Genomic DNA, 21,422 nt, shown 5'->3' with positions numbered 1-21,422 from the left:
GCCTATGTTTCGTTACATGAATTATGGTATATACAGAAAATTAGTATTTCTGACTTCTATCTTTATTATTTTGTTTGGTCAGAAAGATCCTAATATAAACTGAAAGAATTGATTTCTTAATAAAATATTTTAATGGATAATTATGGTATTGTTCACTAATAGATTTTTTGATTAGGTTTCTTTACATTGGGACATTTTATTTTAGGCCTAAATACTCTTAAAATCAAAGGTCTCAACTAATATTCTTAATTAGTCCCATAGAGTGCTAAAAACTTGCATTAGTCCATTTACTGTACATCTATCAGTTGTAAGACAAAGTTCAAGTTTATTACATATTAAACAGGCTAATAGGCCTATTTAGACTGATCAAATTGTGGACCAGGGTCACCTCAAATACAGTTCTACAGTTTTATCAGCCCTGCTCTGAATATATACACTTCGTCAAAAACGTTCCAGAATTCCAAATGTGTTTTGATTGTACTTTCGTATCACTCAGTGTAAAGTCCAGTTTCAGTAATGACGCGGAGGGTGGGGAGAAACGCAAATGTTTCCCAAGGAGGCAAAATGCTACACAAACATGGAGAGAGAAGCCTAATCCTTATTCTGTAAAGGAATGTTTTTATTCAGTCTTTTAGACTACATATTTGTCATTATTATTTATTGTGCCTCTAAATTCAGATACCCTCTCCTTATTTTTTATTTTTTTTTTTTCAGCATTTCAAATCCAGTGTTACTAATTTTCACTAAACCCATGAGTTGCTGTCTCTGACTGGAAAAGGCTGAGATGTAACACTCACAGTGTTGTGATAAACTTCAACTAAGTGCCAACCATCTGTCCACCAGAAACAGGAGTCATGTTGGTTGATCTGCCATAAAACCCCTACTGGGAGACAAATACTTACAAGCCACAGATGCCACCCTCCAGTTGGGTTATCTGCACTGAAAACTGACACCAGAACCCAGAAGAAGAAATTGGCACATCTCCTCGACAACATTTTGAATGATGACTTTATTACGTTGCAAAAATTTGCTCAACTTGTCTGGGCTTTACACTACATGACATTTTTCTCTCTCACTCCCTCTGTCTTTGTCTGGGGTGTCTCTCTCTATTTCTGTCCCTTTCCCTCACTCTAACGTTATCTCCACCAACAACCACAAATAGCAGTGTCGTTTGTTGTTCTCACTGTAGATACTGATTCCTCTTCATATCTAAACCTCACTTTGATATCGTAGCTGGTAAGTTTAATATCTCGGATGAAAATCAATAAAGGGTGGAGCACGTTAGCTCACGGGTTGTATACAGGTCATGCCCTCACTGATGCAAAAAGAGGCAACCTCATTCGAGAGCACATGGTGGCAGGATGTCCGCAGTACCTGGTCACACTTGGTGACAGTAAATGTGGAAACCTTTATCTTGTTCAAAGTCAGGATTTCGAGAAAGAGGTTGTCAAAAAACCTTCAGCAGTGCTTATTGTATAGCCTGTACAGTATACTGATAAAAATGAAATTATTCTTGGCTCTGGCATTTTGTTTGACCCGCTCTTGGGATCAAACAGAAATTTCTGTTGATGAACTGTTTCACAAAGGATACATTAACAACTGTGTTTGCTGGCCAAAGTACAAGTGGTCTTACACTGTAGTTTTATTTAAATATGTATGAACTGTGGTTGTCATTTCAAAGCACCAGCTCTATGATGGAATACTCTTCAAACTACAGCAACCACACAACCTGAAGAATAACCTTAATCTAAGTTAAAATGGAAGCTGTTATTTCAGTTATTTCAGTTTTTCGCTGTGTGTGTCTCCCTAACCATCAAATCTGGATGGTTAGGGAGACAACCTATACCATGATATAGGCTTAGACAGTGTACTTCATAAAATTAAGGTCCAAACATTGCAAAAATAGAAAGTTATTATCTGTGAAGCATCTCCAAGTGTTGTCCGAATGACAATACTAGATCAAGATTTAGTTTTCTTTTAAATGTGACTGTGAGAGCACATGCTACTGGATGTAGTTTTCTAGTGCAACATCTGGTTCAAACTTCTAAATTCAAATTTCTAAATTATTCATCGTTGTAAGAGCAGCGTCAGATTTGGTACTTTGAGAATGTATAATTCTGATCTAGGTCTGATTTCTGGCCTTGAGTATGTACAAGTGGGTTGATATCGGGACATTCCTAGACAAAGGGAAGAATATTAATTCTTAAATTTGGTGAATTCTACTTTTGGTCTAGTCTTAGACCTCAGCACCAGATAAAACTCTGAATATCAGTAATAAATGTTCAAGAGGATTTCTTGGTTAAATACAAAAATACTGCTTCCCTTTAAAACATATACACACTGTTTTACTGTAGTTGTGGAGCCTGATGTTGGTGGTTTCACAAAGTTTGGCCCCAATATTGTAGCTGAAATGTTGAATTTGTCGATGCACCACAGATTGTTGGAGCCCTACATTCTGTTGACAAAATGATATGGGCATTAAAATTAAGTCCACCTGTTGTCAGGGGAAGCAGAAGTGGAAGAAACTGCACAATGCAAACACATAAGGCATGTTGAATTTATTTCCCCTGCACCTACAAGTGAAAAATGCAAACGAATAAATAAACACACAAATACACAAAAATAATATTACAATACAAATATAGCAACCAAGATCCCCAAACCTGCATGTAAAACAGACACTCAGAATTACAGGCGCAGTGCAAACGACAAGTTTTCCCAAAAGCAAAGCCTGAAAACATTTCCTCTAATCAATCTGGAACAAGGTTATTGTTTTATGAGGAAAGTTCTCTGTTTTCAATGACGCCTGCATAACCTCTAACACTCCTACAGCATAACAACAGACGTTTGATGACATAGCCTAAAGTCTATGCTTGACTTTGTATGGTACACCAAGAGACAAATGTTTCAGATTTGAGGGACAAAATATTGTTTTTATACCTTTTAACAGAGCCAGCTACAGAGACAATACTAAGATAGAGAAGCAGAGGGACAAGGTACAGGGAGCGTCCACTCAGACATGCACAACATGCAGCTGTTGTGTGCATGCAGCACAACTACGTTCATCATATCAGCAATACGGAAAACAAATTCTGATTATTCAAATGCTACATTTTTTTAACTTTCAAAAGACATCTTTTTTTTTTTTTTAGAATAAAGTTATACAGATTTCTTGCAATACAAGAGCCTGGGATGCAAAACTAGAATTCAACATAAAAACAAGAGTGACCAAAAAAAAAAAAAAAAAAAAAAAATTAATATTCACAGCATAACAATTCAAAGTATTCCTTCATTAATCATATGATATGTGTGGAGTCACTATATACAAATATAATATAAATACAGTATCTGATTAAATAAATAGCATGGAAAATAACTATCATACTGTCACTCAAGCTAAGCTACATCTCAGAGAGTGCAAAAACTGTCCCAGCCTACATCCAAGAGTTACACACTGGGACCTGACCACACACATCAGTATCAGACAGTTTGCGGAAGCCGAAAGAAATCAAACTGCACACAAACACTGCAAAAGCTTTGGGTCCGTGGAGGCTATAACAATGTTTAAACACTAGAGGGAGATATTTGCTGACGATCAGATGCTGCAATAACTTCACCGAGTTTACACTAACATGCTACTGTTAAGTCTACATGACCTATTTTCTGACAAAAGTTGAATTTGTGAAAACTACAGTTAAATTTTTAAAAGAAATCATAAGATTTCTCAGTGAGATTAAAATAAAACTTTATGCTTGTAAATTGGCATGTGGGGAAATTGACCTACACTAGTGGAAGGCACTGATAAAGTTTTTCATTTTGTTTCATTCATGTGGACATTTAAAAAAAAAAAATAAAGAGGAGCTCTCCATTCTCATGGGAAGTCTTTAGGCATAGTCCGACTAAAGAAAAATTCAGAATTAATTGTTTTATCAATGGAAAAATCAGCCACTTCATCAAAATATATCAAATTTTCCATTTTAAATGACCTTTATGTGTTTTGTTTTAGTGTCTTTCTACATTATATTTGAAGGCTTAAAGGCATTTTGCCGTACCCAGCCCACTGAGGATGCATAGTGGCTTAGAGAGTCACCCTGGTAAGAGTGAAGCCTGCTAAGCTGTGGGTCAGGGTTCAGGTTGAAGGCCATTTACAGAGTTATATCCCAAGCTGAAATCATGCAAGTTTTATGCACTGACATCCTCATGACAGAAAGCATTCTTGGGGCTCTAGGTCCAGGACATGGCTTGGAAAAGCACAGGCAACAGAACACAGACAATAGCACAGAGACACGAGCTCAGACATCTCTCTGTCACACTATCTGTATATGCTACATCTCTGTTTTACCCACTGTATTTCATTCGCTCTCAGCTTTTCCTGCACTTAAGTGTGGTGTCTTGTGCACCACACTTTCCACTGAGGAATGATGAGCACACACAGCGACATCTCATAACCCTCATGCAATGCAGCTCGTTTTTCCTTGAAGACAATCAGCCCAACAATTTAGAAATGCTTAGCCTATCCACTTCTCATGCTCCCTCAGTCGCCTGTAAAACTCTGAAGCTTGTTCGACTATCCTCATACTTGACTCTCAAGATATCGCTCACATCAGTCTCTTTTTTTCCATTTCTGTGTCGCTCTCAAAGCTTCCTGAAACTTTCTGCTTGAATGATGAGATTACATGGGTGTGTTGCACCTGGGGGGTCCAGGTTTGGCAGGCTCCCTGTGGCCATAAACAGCCGTAACTCAGGCAGGAAGCCTGGGCTCGATCTTCAGCGAGAGATCGTAGAGCGTGTCTTCATCCATGATCAGAGTCTTGTCCAGAAGGTACTGGGTCACCTGGAGAGAACACATGAAAGGGGGGAGAAAGTCTGTAAGTTTCTGGCCAGCGACGAGCTTTATTTTGTTATTTTCCATTAAAGGGCGAGATGTGTAACATTTTTAGCAGCTAGATGGTTTTAAAAGGCTCAATAGGGGAAAAACCAAAATGACTTTGAAAGTGAGCCATTTACCACATATGGTTTTTAATTCAAATTAAATTTAGATCTCAGTCGTCTCTTATCCAACTACTTTCCACAGTTCTCAGAAAAATATTACAGATGTACATTTCCAAAAGACGACCATATATCAAAAGGGATTTTCAACAATCCTTTCACAACAGCAGCTGAGACAAGCACTTCCATAAAACATCTGTGCGGTAAAAACTTGTGCCTTTCATTTTTCACAATCTTTTTATAAACTCCTCCTTAGTCGATCTTTGCTTACTATAAAGCATATTCTCTTTAGTTTTATCTGACTTCTAATTTTTTTGATCCTCTGTTTATGTTTTGTAAAGCACTTTTAAACTCTATTATTCTCTAACTGTACTGTAAATACGATGATATTCAATGCTGCTTTGGTGATGCGCTTTAGAAATAAAAGGCACTCTTATTGGAAAAAAATCCAATGTCTTTACAGAAGAGTACCTTGGCCTGATGCTCTATTCTGTACGGAGTCTGCTGGAACTGTCGGATCTCTCTGATGATATGGGATATCTAGAACAAAATGTGGAATTCAAGTTGACAATTAAATTACAGTGTGCATGTACAGATGATTTGCATCGACTTTGTGCAGTTTTTATGCATGTATTTTCCTACCATCCTCATTTTGGAGAAGTTAACAAGGCCTTCCTCAGTAAAATTGGGCGTTCCCTCCTCAATAAAGGCCAGGTCTGTCAGATACATTCCAAGGTATGGCACACATGGAGGGTTGCAGCTGTAGGAAGACAGTGTGAAGTGTGACGGAAGAATGTGCACAACAAATCATCTCAAAGTCAATAAAAGCACATTTTTATTTTCTTATTTGTGAAATGTATAATGATTATCATTTGAAAGCGTGCATAATCTCACTTTTTCAGGGTTTCCCTCAGATTTTTAAACCTTCCCTCAGAAGACACGATCTTCTGCAGTTTGTCCATCAGGGCTTTAGTCTGGGATAGACCACAAATGCACATTTAAAATTAATTTGAAAGATTATAATGAACAACTCAGGACAAACAAGATGGTTGCATTGATCGAAGATCCACTTAGTCTTAATAAAAGATGATAATAATAAATATGATAAAAAGACAAAATCAAATTAGCTTCAGTCCTGAAGAGGGAGAATGGCTCGGCGAAGAGACAGACTGTCTGGTGATTGGATGATTATGGCTTTATTTAATTTAGTGAATTAAGCGAGGAGCAGATACTATACATGACAGGTAAATGCCTTTCTGCGTTGTCTTTTCTCTGAACTCTCTAATAATATCATTTTACCGGGAGTCATTCATTTGTAGACATTACGAAGACAAAACAACTTTCTTCTTAGCCTGTATAGTTACAAAAACTTTATAGAAACTTGTTTTTAATTACAATACTTACTGACAACCTGTGTTATGCTTTTTACATCTGAGTTATAGATTTTATACACGGAGAGGATTGACGGAGAATCATGTATTACCTGTTTGCTGACTTTAGCCCAGGTCTTCTTCAGACGATAGATGGCACTGCGATTGAGTGCAGACGTGATCTCCAGTACTCCGTTGTAGTTGTTGAGACAGCGGCAGATGTCAGCTACGGCAACCCACTTCTCAATGGAGCCGGCCCTCGAGCCCACATCGGTGTGGGTCATAATCTGTGATGCCACCAGGTTGCTCATCTTTGACAGGGAAAGAGGAGAGAATATCAAAGGATATGTACTGGATCCAGACAGTGGAGCCGGAAACAAAAATGTGATTAAAGACACTGGAAACGCTTACATCATTGAAGTGTTGGCTAGTTTTCATGATGTAGGGCGTCCTTTCTGTCTTATCAACCTTCATCCAACCCTGGCCCAGGAACTCTCTAAAGAGGGGGAGGACAGAGACGTATGATAAATCCACATGAGATCACAATCTCTTAAATATAGCACAGTAATCTCATAAGATTTAAGTTACATTAGCTAAATACTGTAACTTAAGGATATGATCACATTTTCCAGGATTTCTTGAAATAGTTAAGCACCATGAGTAAAGAAAGAGGTGGCTCATGGAGGCTGTTGAGAAATAAAGAACTGAACAGTGATCAGTTTGTGTAACATTATTGCCATCTAGCCAAAATAAAATGGTGTGAGAAAACAACAAAACATCTTTGCTTCTGATTATAATTACTTAAAAACTAAATGTATGTGATTATTGTCTCAACTGGTTTAAAATATCACAAATCAAAGAACTGCATAATTTTCTTAGGCCACAGCTTTTTGAGAGACGGCAATGTGGTAAGATTACATTAGATGTGGTTACAATGAGGCTTTCAACCTGTTTTACTCTGCTGTACATGTAATGGCTAGAGATAAATATATGTCGATATACAGGAGAAATACAAACACAGTTGCACTTTGAAAAAAAATGTAATTTAGAGTTTAATTACGTTTTCTGTGCCACCCACCTTACCTAACCGACAGCAGAGGAGGAAACTGGTGTAAATCAGTGCTACTGAATGTAAAAATTATTTCCAAAATCCATTTTCAAAGAATTAAATGACTAAATACACAGCACAAACTATCTAATATTTAAATGCAGGTCTTACAGATGTTTCACAAAGCTGATTACAGGTAGAAACCTTCATCATAGCAGTAGTAAAACAAAGCAAAGTAAAATTCTAGTCATTTCAAGTAAAACTTAATAATGTAGGTTAAAATGCAATGCCATCAGTTTTCCTTGTTGTCCCTCTAAAGGCATACTTTTCTGCCGAGGGAGCTGCAATGATTAACTGCTCTCATAATAGGCAGTATCCATGAAAGTGATTTAGTTTTGCTTGGCCTGATGCAGATCACAGTGTGAGAGTATTATTAGAGGACTGACTCGTAAGGAATGCTCCTGAAGACAATGTGATCCAGCAGAGTGATCTGTTCAGCCAGCTCCATCGCTGAGAGAGACTCAAAGCACTCTGCCTTCGGACAGTCCGCCTAAACACACAAATGGAGAAAGAAACTGGCCACGATGAATTATGTTTTATGACATTTGAGAGTCCCCTGGAGATGGTCACAGTCAGGAGAGGATGCATTTCCCCCTTCTGCCTGGAGGAGATGACAGTGGTTGCTGACAGAGGATTTTCGCTTCTTACCCAGGCAATGTGTATCTGTTTATGATTCCCAATCATTATTAAGCCAAGACCATTAACCAGGGGCGCTCATGACTCCTGATTGTTTTCATTCTAGGAACTGGTAAAGGGGGGTAACCAGGAAAATTGAGAAGGATTTAGGTGAGGTGTGTATTACCGTGTAAATACATTTGGGAGGCTTGATCTTAAAACCAAGTAATCCCATAGAGAGTCCACATCATTATTCCAATTCAAATTAAATGCTTTATCAGTCAGCGAGTCTGCAGTAACAAGAGGTTCAGGTTGTGCAGCAAAAGGTAGAATTTTGTCTTTTTATACAATAAATTATTGCAGCCTAATTGATCCAACAGAGTAATAACTAGCTAATCATAAAATCATAATAGGATGTATTCAGTGGCTCACTAAAAAGATATTAAAAGATTTTATGTGCTGCAATTTTCTCACCATCTGCAAGATGTCCTCTATTCTCAGCTGGGCATCTTCTTGCTCATCTTGAGAAAGGGCGCTAGGAGACAGAGTAGAATAGAATAGAATATAGAATAGAATAAGCTTTAGTGACAATTTAGTGAGAGAAACTTTTCAACTTTTAGGTGTTATGTTCAAGTGCTTCATACATATGGAGCATGTCGGTGTATGGGCACATTTTTGTGTATATTTGTGTGTGTGCTGTACCTAAGTATGTTGGCAGTAGCTTTCCTCTCCTGAGGCAGAAGGTCTGGATCTCTGAGCACCTCCTCCAGGAGACAGATCACGGACATCTTCAGCTCCCCATTCATCTCAAAGTCCTAAACACAAACGCAGCATGGACTTCTATAAATGAAAGGACCCTCACAGACATATGGGTTCCCCAGCACCCACCACAAACGTGCCTGAACTCAACTAGTACCCTCACATTAACCTGAAACTAATGCTGATCTAGACTCTAAAACCAGACCTTAACCAAAGAGGTGAAGGTTCATATTTTCCTTTTTTGTCACTCTCAAAGTGTAAAACTCAAATTGGCCCTCATGGAGACAGACGTTAGGAGAAAACAGGATCCTCTTTCATGGTATATTCCTTTTTTGAAAGATTTTTCTGTATATTGATATTTCTTGTGATAATTAATGTAAGATGAGATTTTTTTGTGAGTATTTATTTTATACCCTATTTTACTGATGCTTTTTCAGATATTTCACATAATTTAATTGATGTAAATAGACGTATATATATTATAGTTTAAACAATCCTTTTTGTTTGTAGATGAGGGACTACCTAATGCTGTTTAGTCTGGCGGACTGATACATCATAACACAGTGAAGTGGGTGTATCAAGTTTAGTGTCAAGAGTTCTGTTGTCCAACTGTTGTGGTTGTCATTAAAGCAGACCACAATGCAAAAGCTGTCTCCATGTTTTTCCGGTACTTACCCACATCCCAAAAGTAGTTGTAATTAAGTAACTATGTAGTTAACAGTACACATGAAGAGTGGTACATTCCGGAAAATCAATTGACAACGTGTTTTTGGATAAAATAACCAGAAGGGGACTGTCTGTTTTGACTTAATCCAGATGATTAAATACCTAAACTTAAAAATTAAGGAACCAAGGTCTCACATTGATGCAGAAATCATATACAAATTCAATGTTACTATAAAACTCTCCTGGGTTTGATTTGCAACATTGTCCTAATGGCCCAATACTCTTGTGTTTTTGTTAGATATTAGAGGGACAGCTACCACAGTGTAAAACCCTGTGGCAAAATATCTTATGGTTGACAAATGCATATATTTTCATTGTATATATCCTCATATCACCTCCAACAGAAGTACAGGACAAACACAGACCATAGTATTACATACAGTGCTAAACTATGGGTGATTCCATTCTTTATTACTTTACTCGATTAATAACTTTCTCTAGTCTCCCCAATCTGACCAATCATCAATCACTGCTGTATAATCCTTCATGTCTTGCGACTGTCCATTCGTCCTCCTGAACCTCTTCATTCCGTCCAGTCTTTCTTTTCCTCTTCTTTTCCCCTGTCCTTCCCACCTCAGTTTAACTCCAAAGTACAGTTTTAACGAGCTCTTTTTTCTTTGGCTTCCAAAAGAAAAATATGATTGGGTGTACAGTATGTGGGTGTGTGTGTTTGTATATACGCTTGTGTGCTAATAAGCCGGCTAAAGCTGACCTGTCTTCACAGCATTTTGCATTATTGAAGAAAAATACATAAAACAAATCAATGCAGTTAGACTGGACGGACCTCTATGCAGGGAGTCAGGCAATTACCTTGATATTCAATTCATTAGAGGCAACACTGGCTGTTTAGCAGAAGAGTAAGTAGGTGGACTGAGGCAGGTCGAGCTGGCTGTCCAATTGACACGCCAGCAATATGTGGTGTGTTTGTGTGCATGGGGCTGTTTACGTGCTCAAGTGAGAGCAAAAGAGCAGAGAGAGAATGCATCAGACACCTACTTTAATGAGACCACATACTTGATCACCCCAGCAAAACAGGGAACACCCACACGCATACACAGACAGACAAGACAGTGGTGGGTGCAGACAAACCTGTGAGTGTTTGGAGACCCAGTGGCGCAGCACATTGAGAACTCTGTTAGTTGCCGCTCTGCGGATGATGAACTCTTTATCACAAGTTCTTTCAGAGTTAGTAAACACTGGAAAAAGAGAGGAAAAGGACAGCCAGAGACAATATGTTATTATTGCGTGATAATATAAAACTTTCACTGATGATCTGGGGCTTTACTGTACAGAAATCTCAGAAATATGAAAGAACACACATGTTCTTTCATATTGTACAGTATGTTTGATCAGTGTTTGTGTCAATGTGTGTTTGAGTATGTATGTGTGTGTGTGTGTGTGTGTGTGTGTGTGTGTGTGTGTGTGTGTGCGTGTGTGTGTGTGTGTGTGTGTGTGTGTGTGCGTGTGTGTGCGTGTGTGTGTGTGTGTGTGTGTGTGTACCTGGTGGTGTACCATGTCCTGCTGCGGCTGTGGCGATCGCAAAGGCAGAGGCAGGAGAGACTGAGCAGCGTGAGTTCTCCCCTGACTGGACTGCAAACACACAAACACATAATTATCATCAAAGCCAACAATGCTGTTATAATTTTTTACCAATGTTATCACTCATGTGAGGGACAACAACTGGCAAAAACAGACATGGCTAAAAAGTTTGCCTTATTATTCATGTATTATTCATACTATGTTAGTAAGCACTATACCCAATTTGGTTGCTATGACTATGAACACACTTTCAAAACAATAATTTGCACAAAGAGAGTACGTTGGTTGTAACAACAGGCCAAGTTTATTTAGCTCATATATTTATTACAGACCTGAAAATGTACCCCTTCACCATCTATTATCTATCATCATTTATAAAACTCCCAATCATCAACATTGTCATTCTTGTTACAGGTACATTGCAGACCATAAATATACTTCTGGTTATTGGCAATATTTCCAACAATTGTACAGGAATCCTCATTGTGATCAAAACACTTATCCCTTTTAATTATCATCATCATCCTAACTCAAGCCGTCCAACTGCTTGTTGCCTCAGCCGCTGTCCTACATACAGCAGAGACTGTCTTTAATGTCATCCAGGAAGTCTATTTAACTTGGCACACTTCAAGGAAAACTATCCCAAGACACTTACAGTCATACTCACACACTCTTACAAACACACATGGCCCATTTATACCATGGTCTGGTGTTTGAGTTTTGTATTATGCTGCTGTACCTAAGATGTCAGCCTGCTGGGTCAGGGATCTTTGCCTGGGGTTCTGCAGCGTAGCCTGTCAGTGGGTACAGCACTGCCCACTGCAGAGGCCTGTGGCTACGGCACTGTGGTCTACTAATGAGTCATAAACCACACACAAAAACACACACACACACACACACACACACACACACACACACACACACACACACACACACACACACACACACACACACACACAGTCTTACCTCCAGGCTGTCTGTAGCGGAGGTGTCGAGGTGTGGAAGGAGACCGACATGGAGATATGTCTCCTGCTTCACTGCTCTGAGGAGACTCTGGGATGATTTTCTCCAGTGACACTGACTCCAGCACAGCTAGACAGGAGGAGAGAAGAAGGACAAGAATGACAGTAATGATGGAGATGATGATGGTGGTTATGGTCATTACAGTTGCTGCTCTACTCTAGTGGAGAACTTTGTTATACTTAAGTTCACAGCTAGGTAGGGATCACTCAGTATAACTGGTGGATAAAATTGAGAGTTTTATTTGTTCCCTGCACATTTTGTGTGTGTGTGTGTGTGTGTGTGTGTGTGTGTGTGTGTGTGTGTGTGTGTGTGTGTGTGTGTGTGTGTGTATACAAGTGCTTGTTTGCAAGTGCATTGATATAACATGCCTTTTTTGATATTTGATTCATTCAGCAAATGTCCAGTCAGAGTTCTTTTGATTTCTTTAAATGCAAACATGTATTTAGCCTTTGGACATGCACTCCAACACAAATACAGAAATACAGTGACCAGAAAAAAAAAGAAAAAATTCAAGTGTGTCTTGGCATATTAGCAAGTATTACAACTGAACCTGAATTACTCTGTGGCTGAATATACATGACAAATGGCTGACAAATTAAAGTGAAAATCAACATTAAGTTTAGGCCACCACAAGCCTCCAGAACAGCTTCAGTTCTCCTTGACGTAGATATGCAAGTCTCTGGAACTCGACTAGAGGGACAAACATTATTTTTCCTGAAAATTATTATTTTTCCTTCATTTGGTGTTTTGATGGTAGTTACGTATAGCACTGTCTTGCACATTGGAGCAAAATCTTCCATAGGTGTATAGCTGGGTTGAGATTTGGTGAATGTGAGGGTCCTGACATACATTTTTTTTAACATTTACATTTACATTTATTAATTTGCCAGACGCTTTTATCCATTTTCACATCCGTCAAACCATTCAGTGACACCTCATGCCCTGTATGGATGCATCTGCAATCATTACATTTCTACGCTTATTTAATCAGTTTTTTCCCTTAATTTTTCGCCAATCCATTTTTGTATTTGGCGCTAAGTACAGTAAACAACACACAGCACCTGATTACCTGGCGCCACATAGATGCTCTTGTTACATCATATGTATCCTGGTGTTTTGCTTTGGAAATAAATATACACCATTCATATGTGTATATGTATTCATAGATACATGCAGTACTGCAAATACACTGACTGATTAAGAGTGAAAGAAATTGAGAGACAATATGTGACGGAGGTGAATGTGGCTTTATGGTACGGGTGCTAATGGGTTTTTGTCTCCTAGCAGCTGTCAAACGTGTACACATTCATGCAAAAACTCTTATACACACACACACACACACACACACACACACACACACACACACACACACACACACACACATTTTTATGTGTGTGCACATGGTAATGAGGGTCTAACTGCAGCTTGTCCTTGTTGTGCAGCTTCAGATACCCTGAGAGGCTGTTTGACACCACTATTAGATGATCTGAGAATGTGTGGCGGGCAGTCAGCTTAGCTGACTCAAGCACACAAATATAAGGAGATAATGACGTCCCACTAGGTACCTGTTCTGGTTTTATAGGGAACACTTAACACTCTGCCATTTGATGAGTGACCTACGGCCCTTCATAAGCATTTCAGTATGTCAATAGGGCTCTATATGTGGATGTTACATTATAGAGAATATATAGAATATATACCTACAGAGCAAACTGCACACACTAACAAGTTGCACATGGCAAAGACCTAAGCACAGTACAGAAGCACAGTGGGAGAATTTGATAATCTGGCAATGCTTCACAGTTCTCCAAATGGCTGTTACAGCCCTCCAAAATAATTACAATCATTAAAGTTTTGTCTAATTTAACCCACAAAATTTAGGGTTAAATCTTTATTTCTGTTGCATTCATATTTATGGGTAAAAAGAACAATAATCATCTTTTGACAGTATTTCTAGATGCATACCACCACTAAAACATCCAAAATGTGATATTTAGTGAGCATAGCAATATCTACTTTATCTTGTTTTTTTCTCCAGTGGTCCCACTTCTCACCTTGCTGCCGTGATGTAGAGGTGTACACAAGGGAGTGTCAGTACACCATGACATCCCTGTGGGTGTGGTTTAAGGTGCAAAAAAGCACAATACTGACCACATCTGAAGACGCATCATTGTGGTCAGACGGAAACAGATTTGAAACTCTAAACCAGAGAGGACAGTGAGACACAGCTTTTCAGCCTCCTGTTAAGTTACTCTTTAATCTCTGATCAGATCATTTCTAGTTTAAATCAAAATTTTGTCACTTTTGGTATTTTCATGTTAAAGTTCTCGTGTGGCTGCTTATGTTTATACATTTAAAATTTGAGAACTTTGGCTTTTTTGACAAATGTAAAAGAGGATTTGTAGAAAAGGATGTTAATATTTCAAAACTAATACAGATAGATTTTAAACAAGATGCAGCCCTAATGTTCTGTAAATGTTTTTGCACTGTATTTATACTGTATGCTGTATGTGGATGTACCTCTGCGGATGCTCCGTCGCAGTTTCCCACAGAAAGGGTCTATCCTGGGCATCTCCTCTCCCTCTGCAGCTGGGCCGGGACTCTGGTCCGGGGACGAAGGAGTGGGAGAAACTTGGTCTTGTGTTGACTTGGAGTTGTTGGGTGGGGGAGAGGTGGAGGAGGGAGCCGGAGGAGGAAACGATGCGGTCAGGGTCGGGGTCTGAGGTGTCGGGGTCTGGGGGGTCTGGGCAGATGTAGGGCTACTGGCAGCGGACTGGGAAGTGTTGTGGTTGATACTGGAGTTTGACAGTGGACTAGTAAGGTCGAGGCCTCCAACTCTGGTAGTGATGGGGGAGTGGAGGGAAAGCTTTCGTGTTCGGACAGGAGAGGAAGTGTGGGATGGGATGGACAGAGGAGGAGGAGAGGAGAACTTGCGGCAGAGACGAGGAGATTTGTCGTTTATGTGTTCACCACCTCTGTTACTCTGATTGGTGGCAAAGAAGAGCTCCAAGGACCTGAAAGGGGGAAGAAGCAGTATGTTAATATAATAATAGGATATTAAAAAAGCAATAAAGAGAGAGTTCAGGAAAATGGATGAAAAGGAAACGTAATTGCAGCAGCTCAAAACAAGACGTTGCTACTCTCTATACCCAAAACTGTGAAAGGTTTATTAGAAAATGGATTTTCTCAAATAGTCTTCCTGCATTAGAGATAAATGCCTGGTTTAGGGTCAAAATAAAATGACATAGTGGGTTTTCATAATTCATAAAGAAGAGAAGAGTAGTGAACAGTGTCTCAGTAAAAGAAGCGTTGACTTTTAGCTTTATATATATGATATATATATATATATATATCAAAACTTTGCTTTTAAGGGGCTTTTTGACTCCAGTCTATTCTTTAGCAAGTTAAACATATGCACAGTTTGACTGAAGTCTGGTGACTATCTTTACCAGAGGAGAAAATGTTGCTGTTTAGCTTTAAAAATGTCTTGGTTGTTTTTCTCGAATGTTTAGGATCACTGTACTGCAGCACTTCCCTAAAATTGAAGGATTATGTATAAAAAAGGGCTAAAACTGTTCAACCATTGTGGATATGAATACCCTCAAACACCCTTAAAGCTAAAGCTAATGATCATGATTTTAGTACCTGATCATGTGCCTAACAGGAGCATCATAGTTAACAAAAATGCATCCAGTTCAGAGATTACAATTTTAAAATCTAGTTTTTATTGCAGATTACATTTAAAACATTTAAACGCCTTATTAACTAGGCAATGAAAGTGCAAAAGTTTTAATCAGCAAGCATTTCGGTTATCCATTTCATGATGACATTAACACTGCTCAGCGAATCATGTGTACAGAGCTACGTCAAGGGACGAGTAATTGTGCATAGATAAACACAGCCATCATTTATTCACATAAGCTTGATATTCAGCAGGAAATAGAGGACAAATCGCATTCCAGAGTGAAAGATGGGGGGAGAAATGAAAGGAGGATTGAGGAAGGAAAAATACGTGAAAAGCAGAGAGGAGGAATGCTGAAGAATTTTGAATTAAGCACAGGAATAACAGGAAGCAAGCACCAGAATATGCTTAATAGAAGGATACGAAGCAGATTGAATAGGAAAGACAAAAAGGATCAATATGAATACAGAAAAACCAGCCTTGAGGAAGGAATGATCCAGTGAGAAAACATGCTACAGACCAGCTGCATATTGGAGACTACCCTTCTCCCATTCCTGTCTATGTATCATCAACCAAAAATGTTTAAAGTTGGTAAAATTACGACCCTGTGAGTTGTTGCTATTCAGTTTTATAAAGAGATAGATAGTTGGTAGATTAAAAAGTCATGGTAAAGGGGAAAGTCATGCATCAGTGAAGTTCCAGACCAAGATGAGAGGAAAGGAAGAACGGGCAGAAAAAGTAGGAAAGAGACAGTAAGAATGAGGACAGAGAGAGTAGAGTTGGTTACTTGGACTGGTCCATGGCTATCTTCTTGATCTTCAGACTGTAGTCAGGACAGATGGATGAGATGGACAGGCGGTCAAATGAGTGGTACTGCGCCCTGTAGTTGAAGGGGACATGAAGAGATGGATGACACAGAAAAATGATTAAATGGATGGGTGTGATGGTGGGATTGAGACCTGAAAATGCAGGAAGGAGATGTGTCTGAGATAGAAGATGGTGTGAGGAAAGATGATGGATGATAAATTCATCTCTTGGAAGAGGGAAGGCATTTTTGAGGAGGAGGGGAGGCAGTGTGTGAGTCAGAGAACAGCAGCATATGTTCAGTCTCCCAGATATCGACATGTGACACATAGGAGAAGAATCAAGTGGAAAATGGATGCAAAGAGCTATGTTAACGTCTGAATCTTTGCATTTCTGCATGTATGTCAGCATGTGTGTGTCCATAACAGTAGCATGGAGAGACTCTCTAACAGGAAGGGTCAAAAATGAAATAGAGTGCACCTCTTTTATCTATCTGAGATAACCAAAGGGGGCCATTTTGGTTCTACGTTAAAGGATCAAGGTTCAATCTAATCATCTGTAAAATAGTGGAAATTTCAGTGCACCTATCTTTGCCAATAGATGGCCATTATAAGACATTCAAACTAGTTCCACCAAGATAAAACATGAAAGAAAAATCTTCTTCATAGACCTGCTATTGTACAGTCTCTCTGGAGAATAAAAGAGAGAGAAAAAATTTACAAGTGGATAGGGATATGAGTGGCCCAAGGACCCAAGGAGTGGCCACTCATATCCCCAAATGTAGTGACATTAAGGGCAAAAATTAGGCACTTCCCGTTTAAGTAAAGGCCCCACCAGACTTCCTGCACACCTCTGGTCCCTGTTCTCCTCCAGTGAAGGAGGCCACAGGCCATGGTGAGTTAGGCTTAGCATACAAACCCTTGGGCAGAGGAAAAGGCAGAGCTTTGTCATATGAAAAGGTAGGTAAAGCTGAGGAAGGAATATAAACACACAATTCTGATTGAGCCAGAGCCTAATAGGAAAGAGAGAGCATGAGAAAAGTATAGAGAGAGAGAGAGAGAGCAAAACTCTCATCTGACACACAATATATTCCTATGACTGTGCCAAAAAGTATCTGTTCTGCTGGCCTCCATACACAGGCTGGTATGTATTTCAGCAAATATGTGTTTAACCTTGTGGACAAAGGTGGAAGCTGCCTGCCGAGTCCAAAACCCTGACCCCCATCTGACCACATCATTCACAGATTTACAAAAACAAACAAAAAAAGTGGGAGAAGTTAATAAACCACACTCACAACGGCAATGCACATCCTTGTTGTATTAGTGTTTGCATGAGCATAAAATCATACAAACATAAATATAGATAGACACACGCAAAATTGGCATGGATAAATGTGCACACCTTCATAAAAAAAAAAAAAAATCCAGACCAGTAAAGGTACATTCTGTGACGATTTATGAGATGCTATTAGCTCCTTGGTAGCAATGAATGTGTACCGTATGTGCAATTTCTGTCTGCTTCTGTGTCTGCACTTTTCTGTGTTTATGACTGTATATTTGTGTGTATGCGCTGTATGACCTGATAGGTATGGAGGAAAAGGGCTTCTTGTAGATGTCGGCCAGTTTGTCCATGACCACCATTGCCGTGGTGAAGATCCTGTAAGTGTGCAGGAAGGTGTTGAGGAAGTCTATGGAGAGGAAACGCAGGTCGGTCAGCCTCTCCAGCAGCCTCTCCACACTGGCATAGCGGATCTGGGGGACCTTGCAGGAGTTGAGCGTCTTGCTGAAGCAAATGTCAACATCATCTTTATGGAGACGCACATCGGATCTGATGGATACACACGTACACACATACACACACACACAACCGAGCATGGGTGACTGTTGGGCTGCTAAGCAAGGAAAAGGTTTTGAAAGGAGCTGAGCAAAAACAGCCAAGTAAACGAGAGAAATGAACACAAAACCCACATAATTCAAAGAAGGAGGCTAAAAATAAGAGTGGATACCAAAGAATACTGTCAAGCAGGTTTCAGCATCAGCATAAATAAATATAAAAAAAGCATAACATACATAACATACAGCCTAACAATTTACTGTACATCAACACAAGTGTAACATTTTCACCCAGGTATGCTACATTATAAACTTATGTTCTGTAACAACAGCATGAAGAGATGGGGGTTCCTCTTCACACACACAAACACACTTACTTGATCATATGAGGCACAGTGACTTTGGAGTTCTCCTCAAATACGCTGGTCATCAAGCCATTACAGCGGATATTATCTATGCACTACAAAGACAGAGAGAAAAGGAGGATAAATAATGAGAGAAAAAAGTGAATGAATGACAGAATGAGAGGGGAGAAGTGAGTTTATTTGCAAAATTATTTTCATTTTTCTTTGAACTACAGTATTTAAAGCAGCTGATTGGTGGAGTCTGCAACTTCATAAATCATGTTGATGGAAAAAATACTCATTATTTACTCTTAAATAATCTTCCTGCTACTCATTTGTATATCTGTATGCTCCCTTTCAAAACAAGTGCAAAAAATATTTTGAAATGATTTCAAGTTTAATTGATAAGGAAATGATGTGGAAAAGAGGCTACTTAAAACTGTCAGTGAATTTTTTGTCTGATAAGAATTAATCCAGTCTGACATGCTTGTGTGATACAACTCTGTTTGTGAAGTACTGATGCAGTGAGCTCAACCCGCCCCTGGAGAACTGCACCCGAGTCTGTGTTTACTTATCACTGAGCCTTCTCAATGCCCAGCGGAGACATGCTTTTGCTATTTCGAGGTCCTTGTTTTTCTGTGTTTGTATGGGTGTGTGTTTGTGTGAGTCTGTGTATTACCTGGCTAATATCACTGGTCCATGCAGCCTTCTCCTGCCGCGATGGTGCCAGTAACACCACAGTGAACGAAGGTGAATCTGATGGCTCTACAACAAGCTTGAAGTCCAGTTGACCAAATACCTGACCACCAGCTTTAGCTGTGTGATAGAGGAAAAAGAAAGAGCTTTTTACATTACAACAGACCACTTAATGATAATAATAGTAAATGGACTTTTTAAAAAAATGCTTGCACACGCACAATCATACACATACGCCTGCACACACACACACACACACACACACACACACACACACACACACACACACACACACACACACACACACACACACACACACACACACACACACACACACACACACTCACACACAGACACACAAACACGCGCACACAGAGGGTTAATCAAACAGACCTACTATCTCCATTCTACACACCCCTGAGGCTTAACTGTAAAGGTGTGTATTTAAAGCAAGTGTGCATATGCATGTGATTGTCTCAGCACTTGTGTGTGTGTGTGTGTAGGTGCCTCACCAGTCTCCCTATTTGCAAAATGAATCCTCAGGTTAAAAAAAATAATAATAATAATGGAGCTGTAATGTTAAAAGATCAAAACCTGACATTTAAAGAGGTGACAGCCTGATATTGTGGGGGAGTAATTTCTGAACTTATTTTCTGACACCTAATTAACCTTCCTGAGAGGTGAAGGGGCCTAAATGAACCAATAAGAGCTGCCTCTGTGTCAGCCAACATGGACACACTGCTTCATTCAGTAGATGTAGTAAACTTACTCTCCTCATCACTGGCATCTGGTTCCTCTATGAGTGTGCAGTCAATAAGGGACAGAACTCCACCTTGCTGCAAGAGTTCAAGAGAAAATATGCACAACCGTTTATTGGCATTGTGGACTAAAGTTGCTATTGATTTACAAAATGAATTTCCTCACTGATATATACATGGTTAGACTGCAGAGGTAAAGGTGTTCTCACCTTGAGAAGGTGCAGTTTTCCCCCGGAGCTGCGTGTGCAGATGAGGAAGTGTTTAGTAAAGAGGAAACACTGCCTTTCCCCTTCCTTCTTCAGAGTGAGAGAACCCAAGCGGACCTTACTCAGCTTTCCTCGCTCCACTGACGGCAGCTGGATCAGAGAGCCTGAAGAGCAGGAGGGGCACAGGCTTACATTACATTTCATTAAGCTGATACTATACTGAGGGCTGGGTTTACTATGCATTTGCAGTGGCACACATATATATATATATATATATATATATATATATATGTTTAAATATTTAAAACACATAAAAACACTTCTGAACTTCTGCATACATGCACGTGGTATGTGCACCTGTCACTGCAGTAATGAAAGTAGAATGAAAGAGAAGATAATTGAAAGAAGCGGATTCAGTAGCAAAATTTTGTCTCTTCTTCAAGGAATAAAAAAAACAGATAGAATCGGGGTTCAGCTCTTCATCCCCTGACTTGTGACTCAGTTACAGCATGGAAAATCACAATCTGCTCTCCTGTGCAGTCAAAAGGTAACTTGCCATATATGTTTCACTTAGCCAGTATGCTCACTCGGTAACGCTCAACAATGCATACTGTTAAATGGAGAATTGGCTTTGCCTAATCTAAGGGATTTTGAGAAATCAGATTAATCTGAAAGTTTTTGCACACTGTAGTAATTAGAATACCTCTTGGTGAACACCAGTGCAGATATGAATTTAGTCACTCTAACCACTTGTTGCCCCGGGTCAGTGATGCCAAATCAAATACAATTTACGCAGTGCATTTTAGATGAAGAACGACTTTGCTTTGTTGGATTAGGCAGACTGTTCTGGCACCTCGACTCTAGCTAAGACCTGAGTGATCACAGGCAATCCATTTATCTGCACAGAGAAAGAACGAGAACTTTCAGTGGTGGAAGTCTAGTTAGTCTGGCAGGTTCATGTAGGAAACTAC

At 39.4% G+C, this 21,422-nt stretch overlaps 1 protein-coding gene across 2 annotated transcripts in view; it reads right to left on the bottom strand.

Annotated features, from left to right (window-relative positions):
- Nucleotides 1-3,280: 3,280 nt before the first annotated feature.
- rasgrf2b (Ras protein-specific guanine nucleotide-releasing factor 2b) overlaps nucleotides 3,281-21,422 on the bottom strand; it is a 44,058-nt gene continuing 25,916 nt past the window's right edge. The window contains exons 11-29 of one of the 2 annotated variants that reach the window (XM_040154292.1): nucleotides 20,455-20,615; nucleotides 20,257-20,323; nucleotides 19,471-19,607; nucleotides 18,825-18,907; nucleotides 18,194-18,442; nucleotides 16,599-16,691; nucleotides 14,650-15,143; nucleotides 12,073-12,198; nucleotides 11,068-11,157; nucleotides 10,657-10,763; nucleotides 8,785-8,897; nucleotides 8,557-8,617; nucleotides 7,854-7,957; nucleotides 6,771-6,855; nucleotides 6,473-6,670; nucleotides 5,884-5,963; nucleotides 5,632-5,749; nucleotides 5,461-5,529; nucleotides 3,281-4,834 (exon numbers count right to left, since the gene is read on the bottom strand). In XM_040154292.1, coding sequence (XP_040010226.1) covers nucleotides 4,742-4,834; nucleotides 5,461-5,529; nucleotides 5,632-5,749; nucleotides 5,884-5,963; nucleotides 6,473-6,670; nucleotides 6,771-6,855; nucleotides 7,854-7,957; nucleotides 8,557-8,617; nucleotides 8,785-8,897; nucleotides 10,657-10,763; nucleotides 11,068-11,157; nucleotides 12,073-12,198; nucleotides 14,650-15,143; nucleotides 16,599-16,691; nucleotides 18,194-18,442; nucleotides 18,825-18,907; nucleotides 19,471-19,607; nucleotides 20,257-20,323; nucleotides 20,455-20,615 — 2,528 coding nt within the window. In that variant the 3' untranslated portion in view covers nucleotides 3,281-4,741. Of the gene's footprint in view, nucleotides 4,835-5,460; nucleotides 5,530-5,631; nucleotides 5,750-5,883; nucleotides 5,964-6,472; nucleotides 6,671-6,770; nucleotides 6,856-7,853; nucleotides 7,958-8,556; nucleotides 8,618-8,784; nucleotides 8,898-10,656; nucleotides 10,764-11,067; nucleotides 11,158-12,072; nucleotides 12,199-14,649; nucleotides 15,144-16,598; nucleotides 16,692-18,193; nucleotides 18,443-18,824; nucleotides 18,908-19,470; nucleotides 19,608-20,256; nucleotides 20,324-20,454; nucleotides 20,616-21,422 lie in introns of those variants that run through there. The other variant, XR_005709477.1, reaches the window with a different exon arrangement.

The sequence above is a fragment of the Xiphias gladius genome, chromosome 19 (genome assembly GCF_016859285.1).
Source record: "Xiphias gladius isolate SHS-SW01 ecotype Sanya breed wild chromosome 19, ASM1685928v1, whole genome shotgun sequence".
Taxonomy (NCBI): Eukaryota; Metazoa; Chordata; class Actinopteri; order Istiophoriformes; family Xiphiidae; genus Xiphias; species Xiphias gladius.
The sequence above is the reverse complement of the archived record's forward strand: the minus strand, read 5'-3'. Positions and strand labels throughout refer to the sequence as shown.